The 10,538-nt window shown below is 37.2% G+C and overlaps 1 protein-coding gene across 1 annotated transcript; it reads left to right on the forward strand.

Moving 5' to 3' along the window:
• Positions 1–902: 902 nt before the first annotated feature.
• Positions 903–10,228, forward strand: LOC139464689 (ankyrin repeat domain-containing protein 12-like). Its single transcript, XM_071246207.1, has 4 exons — positions 903–2,720; positions 4,365–5,210; positions 8,094–8,369; positions 10,208–10,228. The coding sequence occupies exons 1-4, from the start codon at positions 903–905 to the stop codon at positions 10,226–10,228; spliced, it is 2,961 nt and encodes a 986-aa protein (XP_071102308.1).
• Positions 10,229–10,538: the final 310 nt, after the last annotated feature.

Below are 10,538 nucleotides of genomic sequence, written 5' to 3' on the forward strand. Positions count from 1 at the left end.
GATGAAATTAATATATTGACTTTATGTGGTCTGTCGACATCCTGATTGAACAATGAGATAAAATTCTTTTACGAGAATTAACTCTTTTGGTGATCATAATAGATATATGTGAGCTGACCATACAAGACCAAATTAATTTTTGAAGCTTGGCCAAGTCACAGATTGTTGAAAATGGGGGTTGAGGAATGTGACATTTTGAATTGATCAGTTCCTAGTAATGAGTCAACACTAAGGCTGATGTGATCTAATAATTAGATGCTTGCAATCTGGTTGGTTAGTTGGGTGTAAAACTAAGTGTGGTATTGTATAATTATTTTCAGTTACATTTGCACTTGAGACAAAACTATCTAATCAAAGGTAGTCATTCAATGTTTGAACGCAGCCGGACAAATTATAACTTTACTATTTATACTTTCTCCTTTTGTTGATGAGATTTTAAAAGAAATGTTCCATTATTGGAAATGTAGAGTTCTTTTTCATCTAAGGTACAGTATATTTTGGGTGTGTGGGAGATATGTACATTAAGTTCATAAATATACAATCATGAGTCTGTTCCAGCATATGCAGGGATAATTTTAGGGTGGGGGGCCTACAGCTTTTAGCTCGTAAATTTGAAAACAAATCCTACATTTTTTCACCTCTGGAATAATTGAAACTTTGGACATGTATTGTGTAATTTGGCCCTTTGCTTATAATTAGTAAAAGTCCTGTGTGAAGTTATATTTTATGTAAGACTCAATAATCGTAAACTAAGTTCTGAACAAAAGAAGTATTTATATCTTTGGATTTTATATGAAAAGATATAATCTATGAGTTTTTAAGTTTAGGGAAGATTTTGCAGTATGATACTATTAAAGGGATGGGGGTATTTATTTTAACCCTCTTTTTTTTTTGTTTTAGAGATGCCACCGAAGAAGATGCTGCCACCGAAGAAGTTGCTGCCACAGATGGAGGGGTATCACCTCCCTAAAAATGATACTGGGGAAGCCAACCTCGTTAAAAAAAAGAAACCTGATACTGACACAGAGGAAGCCAACCTCTTTAAAAAAAAGAATCCAGACACTGGCACTGCTACAGAGGAAGCTAACCTCTTTAAAAAAAAGAAACTAACTGACACTGATACAACTGAAACTGATACAGAGGAAGCCAACCTCTTTAAAAAAAAGAATCCAGACACTGGCACTGCTACAGAGGAAGCTAACCTCTTTAAAAAAAAGAAACTAACTGACACTGATACAACTGAAACTGATACAGAGGAAGCCAACCTCTTCAAAAAAAAGAATCCAGACACTGGCACTGCTACAGAGGAAGCTAACCTCTTTAAAAAAAAGAAACTAACTGACACTGATACAACTGAAACTGATACAGAGGAAGCCAACCTCTTTAAAAAAAAGAATCCAGACACTGGCACTGCTACAGAGGAAGCTAACCTCTTTAAAAAAAAGAAACTAACTGACACTGATACAACTGAAACTGATACAGAGGAAGCCAACCTCTTTAAAAAAAAGAATCCAGACACTGGCACTGCTACAGAGGAAGCTAACCTCTTTAAAAAAAAGAAACTAACTGACACTGAAACAACTGAAACTGATACACAGGAAGCTAACCTCTTTAAAAAAAAGAAACTAGACACTGATACTGATTCAAAGACAACCAACCTCTTTGATAAAAAGAAACCAGATACTGATACACAGAAAGCCAACCTCTTTATAAAAAAGAAACCAGACACTGAAATTGATACTGCTGATACATATGATCAAGACACAAATGAGATTGTACAAGGTACTTTCAATCAAGGCCATGCTAGATTTGGAAAAAACAGTGGTAGACAGTGTGTAGCTAACAGTGCAATGGCAATGATATACAATCAAATTAAGGACATTTCCACATGGGACAGCTATGATCTTGACACAGTTCTTTGTAGAGGAAACACATTTTATGAAGATTCTATAAACCAGAGACAATCAACTAGTCGAAGTGCATACCTTCTTGTGTCGGAAATTTGTCCAACAGTAGACTTCTTTGGCAAAGAATATAGATTTGAGTCTGGCGATTCTCTGAGTGGCTTTGTGATGAAAGATACAGAAGAAATTGTTGATATTCCACAACAAATGTGTCTCGATGCTGCACTTCAAACAATATTTTCACAACATGATGCTACTTTTGTGACATTTGGAGGATCAACATTTGCTGTGATAGAAAGAAATAACAAATACCATGTGTTTGATTCCCATTCCCGGAACACTGAAGGATTACAAGTCACTAATGGTACTAGCATACTTATCCAATACACAAATCTGCTTCAGGTCTATGAACACTGTTTCAATCTTGCCCGCTCAATGAACTTAAATGCATATTCACAATTTGAAATGACAGGTATGAGAATTACCTCTGGTGTAGAGCCACATGACAACTGGTCTGACAATGCAAGTGATACCAATGAGAATAATATAGTGCATATTGATGAACACGAAGACAACTCACAGGATGTAGAGCCACATGACAATCAGTCTGACAGTGCGAGTGATACCAATGAGAATGATGATGTAGTACATATTGATGAACACGAAGACAACTCACAGGATGTAGAGCCACATGACAATCGGTCTGACAGTGAGAGTGATACCAATGAGAATGATGATGTAGTGCATATTGATGAACTCGAAGACAACTCACAGGATGGTAGTGTGGAAATGATTGATATTGACACAAATGAGACTGTACATGGTACTTTTAATCAAGGCCACCCTAGATTTGGAATAAACAGTGGTAGACAGTGTGTAGCTAACAGTGCAATGGCAATGATATACAATCAAATTAAGAACATTTCCATATGGGAGAGCTATGATCTTGACACAGTTCTTTGTAGAGGAAACAAACTTTATGAGGATTCAATAAACCAGAGACAATCAACTAGTCGAAGTGCATACCTTCTTGTGTCGGAAATTTGTCCAACAGTAGACTTCTTTGGCAAAGAATATAGATTTGAGTCTGGCGATTCTCTGAGTGGCTTTGTGATGAAAGATACTGAAGAAAACATTAATATTCCCCAACAGATGTGTCTCGATGCTGCACTTCAAACAATATTTTCACAACATGATGCTACTTTTGTGACATTTGGAGGATCAACATTTGCTGTGATAGAAAGAAATAACAAATACCACGTGTTTGATTCCCATTCCCGGAACACAGAAGGATTACAAGTCACTAATGGTACTAGCATACTTATCCAATACACAAGTCTGCTTCAGGTCTATGAACACTGTTTGAATCTTTCTTGCTCAATGAATTTAAATGCATTCTCACAATTTGAAATGACAGGCATGAAAATTAGCACTGATATACAGCCACATGACAATCAGTCTGACAATGCAAGTGATACCAATGACAATGATGATGTAGTGCATATTGATGAAGATGGTACACTAGATATGATTGAGATTGACCAAAGTGATGATACGGCATGTCAAACAAATGAGAATGATCAAGATCATATGATGTACATTGATGAATGTGACGACAACTCACAAGATGGTAGTGTGAAAGAAACTGGGACTGACCAACATGCAATGCTATTCTGCCCTGTATCATCAAATGTATGTGAACAGTTGTGCAATAAGCTTGATATTCAACACCAATGTGTAGCAAAGTCTCAAGATCATGAGTTTGGTGTAGAAATTGATGTACCATGCAGAACAGTATCCATTGAAGGTGATGGCAATTGCTTCTTTAGAAGTCTTTCATATGCAATCTCGGGCAAAGAAAACAACCACAGGAAAATCAGACTGGCTGTTGTGACACACTTGAAAGAACATGCTGAACTCTTCTATCACTTCTTAAGACCAGGTTACGAGTCAGTTGAACAGTACATTTCTCAATCCAGAATGTGGTATGTTGGAACATGGGCTACAGAACTTGAAATACTTGCAGCTGCAAATCTACTGGGCACTGACATATGCACATACACTGATAACAGATGGCTGAGATATTCAAGCAAGCAGTTAAACTCAGACACAGTGAACACAGGAACAGGCATATATCTAAATCATGTTGGTGGATCACATTATGAAGTGGTTGTTTGTGTGAACACAATAGATGCTTTGAGAAACTCATGTACAGACAAATATTGTCAGAGACCTATGAATATCAAAAGAAATGCTGACCAGCTATCTGTAGATTTGCTGAATGACAAACAGTCAGTCTTGAAAAAACAAAAATGTACTGATTCTCAAGAAGAGAGACATGATCAAGGACAAACTAAAAAACCAAAGGGAAAGCTTGCACGAGCGAAAGCTAAAAGAGAATATATGAGAGCCAAAAGAAAATCAGAGAAAGATAAGTCAGAAACATTGAATGTGAAACAGAGAAAGGTTGTCAAAGAGAAAGAAAAGTACAACATTGACCCTGAATTCAGAAACAGAAAGAAACTGCAAAGTTCAAATAAATACAAAGATGATGAAGCACACAGGGAATTTGTCAAAATGTGCAGTACTAACAAATATGCCACAGATTCAAAACACAGGGAAGATGTTAAAACGTACAGCAGTCAGAAATATGCCACAGATTCAAAACACAGGGAAGATGTTAAAACGTACAGCAGTCAGAAATATGCCACAGATTCAAAACACAGAGAAGATGTTAAAACTCACAGCAGTCAGAAATATGCCACAGATTCAAAACACAGGGAAGATGTTAAAACGTACAGCAGTCAGAAATATGCCACAGATTCAAAACACAGGGAAGATGTTAAAACGTACAGCAGTCAGAAATATGCCACAGATTCAAAACACAGGGAAGATGTTAAAACGTACAGCAGTCAGAAATATGCCACAGATTCAAAACACAGGGAAGATGTTAAAACGTACAGCAGTCAGAAATATGCCACAGATTCAAAACACAATGAAGAAGTAAAATCTTACAGTAGTCAGCAATATGGAAAAGATGCTAAGCACAGAGAAGCTCTAAAATATCTCAGTACAGAGAAATATGCAAAGGATGAAAAGCACAGAAAAGATGTAAAATCCAACAGTATCGAGAAATATGCAAAGGATGAAAATCACAGAGAAAAGGTCAAAACCAACAGTATCAAGAAATATGCAAACGATGCAAAGCACAAGGAATCTGTTAAATCAGCAAGCATTGCCAAGTACAAAACTAGTGGTGAACACAGAACTAATTTGAAAGAGAGACAATCTGCCAGGGTTATGCAAGTAAAAAAAGAAAGGAAGATAATGGAAAATGTTACGAAATCCTTTGCCAAAAACATATCTGAAGGTCCAGAATTTGTGTGCTCAGTGTGTCATCGAAGACTTTTCAAAAAACAGGTTGTACAATGTAAAAGAACAGTGTATGAAAACAAAGGAAGTAATATTGCCACTGTTGCTGAGAGATGCATTACAGAAAATTACCTACACAGGTGCTCAGACAGTTGTGATGACCAATGTTCATTTGTCAATAGTCCAGAAGGCACATTATGGATTTGCTATACTTGTCATAGGAAACTTTTGTCTGGTAAAATGCCTGGAGAAGCTGTTGTTAACAACCTTGAACTGACCCCTGTTCCTAAGCAACTGCAATGTCTCAATGAACTAGAGCAGCACTTGATTGCCTTGAATATTCCTTTCATGAAAATGATGGCATTACCAAAAGGTGGACAACATGGCGTACATGGACCTGTAGTATGTGTTCCCTCTAACATTCAGAAAAGCACAAGTATGTTACCGAGAAATGATGTAGATGATCAGATGATTAGAGTGAAACTGAAAAGGAAGATTACTTACAAAGGCCATTATCAATATCAGTTTGTAAACAAGGCTCATGTTAGAAATGCTTTGGAATATCTTCAAACAACTAACAAATGGTACAGTGATGTGAATTTTAATACAGATTGGGTCAATCCCTTGCCAGTTATTGATGAGGAAGATGAAATTATTGATTCTGATACTGAAACATTACCTGAGGTTGAAAAGGATAGCTCAAACACACAAACTAATGAAAATGAAGAGTCTGAGAAAGATCATGGATTACTCATGAATACATGTCTACAACCGCTTGATATTGGCCAAGAAGTTATGGATCAACATTTTGAAAAGATAACCTGTGTTGCACCTGCTGAAGAAAATAATCCTGTTCGACTACTGACAGACAAAAGCAATGAAGCAAGGTCATTTCCAGTACTGTTCCCATCAGGGTCCCCTACATTCCATGATGATCGTGAAGAGAGAATTACACTTGCACGTTATCTACATACACGCCTCATGAATGCTGATAGTAGATTTGCTCAAAACACTGACTACATATTCTATGCACAGTATCTTTCTGAAATTGATCAAGTTATGTCAAATGTTTCCATTGCAATGCGAAAGGGATCACAGTCACATGGTAAAAATGTTACATCTGAAAATCTTACAGACTCTGATTCTCTGAGAGAGATATTAAAATGTGATGAAGGCTACAAGTTCTTGAAACCTATCAGAGGAACTCCACCATACTGGCAGTCTGCTCAGAAAGATTTATTTGCTATGATACGACAACTAGGTATTCCAACTTGGTTTTGTTCATTTTCATCAGCTGACATGAGATGGCCAGAAATGATTGAAACAATACTCAGAGAATCAGGTGATAAACGCAAAGCCACTGAACTTGACTGGTCTGAAAAATGTTCTATACTAAGGAAAAATCCAGTGACAGCAGCCCGAATGTTTGACCAAAGATTCCATTGCTTCTTGAAAGAGGTTATCATGTCACCAGCTGAACCAATTGGAAAAATAAAAGATTACTTCTATCGAGTAGAATTCCAGCACCGTGGTTCCCCTCACACTCACTGCCTTTTCTGGGTTGAGAATGCTCCAAAGATTGATGATGATAATGATGAGACAGTAACATCTTTCATTGACAAATATGTCACATGTGATATGCCTTCAGCTGAGAATGATGAAGAACTGTTTGATATTGTCAGTAGTGTACAGAAACATAGTAAAAGACATTCAAAGACTTGCAAAAAAAATGGCACAACCTGCAGATTCAATTTTCCACGTCCTCCAAGCAATGAAACTTTCATATCACGAGCAGGAGGTCTTGACAATAAACCAAAAAATGATGTGCCCAAAACCTTGAAACAGTGCTGTGAAGATCTATTCAATATAAAAGTTATGACCATACCAGATGCTCAAAGGATTTTGAAACTGATTTGGCAAGGATTAACAAATGATGAGCAAACATTTGAGTCAGTTGATGCATTGTTCTCCGCCATTGGTATTTCGCAAGACATATTTCAACTAGCATGTGATACTCTATCCAAAAAGACAAATGTTGTGATGAAACGCAATCCCAATGATGTATGGGTCAATCAGTACAATCGAGATCTGCTCAGAAGTTGGAATGCAAACATGGACATTCAGTACATAGTTGATGCCTACTCTTGTGTTGTCTACATCATTTCGTATATCTCAAAGGCAGAAAAAGAAATGGGATTATTGTTGAATCATGCAGAAAAGGAAGCAAACAAAGATAACATTGATGCAAAATCTGCTCTCAAGAAACTTGGTGCTGTATACCTACACAATAGAGAAGTGAGTGCTCAGGAAGCTGTCTTTCGAGTTTGCAATTTGAGATTGAAAGAAGGATCACGTAAAGTACAGTTCATTCCAACCGTAGACCCTGTCAGAATGAGTTTGCCTCTGAAAACCCTGCAGAACAAACGAAAGAGTGGTGAACTAGATGAAGATGAAATGTGGATGACAAGCATTGTTGATCGATACAAGAGCAGACCCAAAGGTGACGAGTTTGATAACATGTGTCTTGCAACGTTTTGCTCAGAATACAGAGTGCTACCAAAATCTGAAGTATCAAATGTTTCTGATGACAAACGGCGTAGTCCAATAGTAACATTGCAAAATGGCCTTGGTCATGTGAAAAAACGTACTCGGACTGATGCAGCAGTTATCAGATATGCCAGATTTTCACGTACAAAGAATCCAGAAAAACACTATCACAGTATATTGCAGTTATTCTTGCCATACACATTTGATGCACAATTAAAACCACCCGCATTCAATTCGTATGAAGAGTTCTATGAAACTGGTGCTGTTCAGATTGAGAACTGTCCTTTGGAAACTGTGAAAGAGATTGTTGACAGAAACAAAGCAATGTTTGAGAAAGATGGTGATGTTATTGATGAAGCAGAGGAATTGTTTGACAAAACAGGTCAATTGGAAGATGCTTGGGCTCAAATCTGTCCAGAAACTGAATCTGAAAGAATAGCATGTGAAGGTGAACACACTTGTACGACCGATGAGGAAAGTGAAAGTGAAACTGCTAAGAACATGCCTGATTTGCTACTGAAGGATAACACATTATCAAAAACAGAGGTACTTCAGAGTACAATGTCAAGACAAGAAGCAGAAACTATTCTGAGATCAATGAATGAGGAACAAGCTGAGGTTTTCTATAAAATAAGACAATGGTGTTTGGATAAAAGGAACAGCAAAAATCCTGATGCATTTAATCTATTTCTGACTGGTGGTGCTGGTACTGGAAAGAGCCATTTGATCAAGGCAATTTGCTATGAATGCACTAGACTGCTAGCCCCAATGCAAAATAATCCAGATGATAACTCTGTACTTTTGGTAGCTCCAACCGGTATTGCAGCATTTAACATACATGCTTCCACGATACACAGTGCACTCTCAATTGGAATTGATGCAAAACTGCCATACCAGCCACTTGGTGAGGAAAAGATCAATAGTCTGCGAGCAAAGCTGCAAAGTATCCACATACTAATCATCGATGAAATATCAATGGTTGATCACAAGCTGTTATCATACATTCATGGTAGACTGAGACAGATCAAACAAACTGCTGATTATTCACCATTTGGAAATGTATCTGTAATTGCTGTTGGAGACTTTTATCAGTTATCACCCGTTAAAGGAACACCATTGCATGTTGCCAAAAATGGATATGACCTGTGGAATGATAATTTTTCTATCGCAGAATTGACAGAGATCATGAGACAAAAGGACCCTGCATTTGCACAACTTCTGAATCGGTTACGAACACGAAAAAAGTCAGACCCTCTAGAAACAAGAGATATACATATGCTGAAACAACAAGAAACTGGTGAAGATGATCCAGAAAGCATTCACATTTTTGCAACAAATGCTCAGGTTGATGAATACAATATTGCTGCTCTTCATTCTAAATGCTCAGATCCAATTTGTATTGACGCTCAAGATTTCTCACGAAATGCAAAAACAGGGAAACTTGAAAAGAGAGAAATACCTCATGGAAAAGTTCATAACTCAGTCTTACAAAAAAGTCTCAATGTTGCAATTGGTGCGCGTGTGATGATCACAAAGAATATTGATACATCAGATGGTCTTGTGAATGGAGTCTTTGGAACTATAAGCCACATATCTTTGACTGATGGTGAAACATTTCCTTCAAAAATACATATCGTGTTTGACAAAATTGATGTTGGTCAGAAATTACGAAGAATGGAAGGCACTGCATCTGAATTAGATCCTAACAGTACTCCTATTACGCCACAAGAAGAAACTGTTACAAACAATGGAGGCATTAGACGACAATTTCCACTGAAACTAGCCTGGGCTTGCACCATACACAAAGTACAAGGAATAACTGTTAACAAAGCTGTTGTTTCACTAGACAAAGTATTTGCAGCAGGACAAGCTTATGTGGCACTAAGTCGAGTATCTTCTCTTGATGGTCTTATCATTCAGAATTTCAAAGAATCAGTGATATACAGCAGTGTAAAGGTTGAAGCAGCTGTGTCCAGTATGCCAAAGTTCATGACAAGAAATCAGAGAATCTATGATGGTCATCCAACATGCAAGCTGATTATGCAAAACATTGAGGGCATTCAATCACACTTTAAAGATCTGCAGAATGACAAGAGGTTTTTAGAGGCTGATTTCATTTGCTTGACAGAAACATGGTTATCTGATTCACATCCAGCTGATGAACCAAAACTTGATGGATTTACATTACATCATAAACCCAGATCACAGAGTTATGAATCATCTCAACCAATACTGATGGAATTGAAGAATCAGAGACATGGTGGTGTTGGAATTTATTCTAGTGAAGTCAAAACATGTGAATTTACTCAGTTACCAGTATCTAATTTGGAGTATCTGTGCATGTACGTCATGGAACTACAAGCTCATGTTGTTGTTATCTACAGGCCAAACTCATACACAGTTGATATTTTCAGACAGCATATGCTACAACTTGTTCACGAACTTGATAAACATTCTGGTCGATCAATCATCATGGGTGATTTCAATGAAAATATCTTCTCAGCATCTTCAATACAGACTATGATGGAATCAAATGATTTTACACAGATGGTTTCAGAGCCTACTACTGAAGGTGGAACACTTCTTGACCATGTATATGTGAAAGGACTTGAGAATGTATCTGTTCAGATTCTTCCTACATACTTTGGGTATCATGAAGCTATTGAAATCAAATTATGAATATAGCTGTGAAAATAACAGTGATGAAAAACAATC

Source organism: Haliotis cracherodii, unplaced genomic scaffold, assembly GCF_022045235.1.
Source record: "Haliotis cracherodii isolate W230 unplaced genomic scaffold, xgHalCrac1.p SCAF_17, whole genome shotgun sequence".
NCBI classification, from domain to species: Eukaryota; Metazoa; Mollusca; class Gastropoda; order Lepetellida; family Haliotidae; genus Haliotis; species Haliotis cracherodii.

What these genes read in the sequence shown, in the direction of transcription:
- LOC139464689 (XM_071246207.1), top strand. Translation starts at nt 903, where the DNA reads ATGCCACCGAAGAAGATGCTGCCACCGAAGAAGTTGCTGCCACAGATG. An exon ending in AATCTGCCAGGGTTATGCAA is followed by an intron (nt 5,211 to 8,093) that starts GTAAAAAAAGAA and finishes GGTGCTGTTCAG; the next exon opens with ATTGAGAACTGTCCTTTGGA. An exon ending in ACACATTATCAAAAACAGAG is followed by an intron (nt 8,370 to 10,207) that starts GTACTTCAGAGT and finishes TGTTATCTACAG; the next exon opens with GCCAAACTCATACACAGTTG.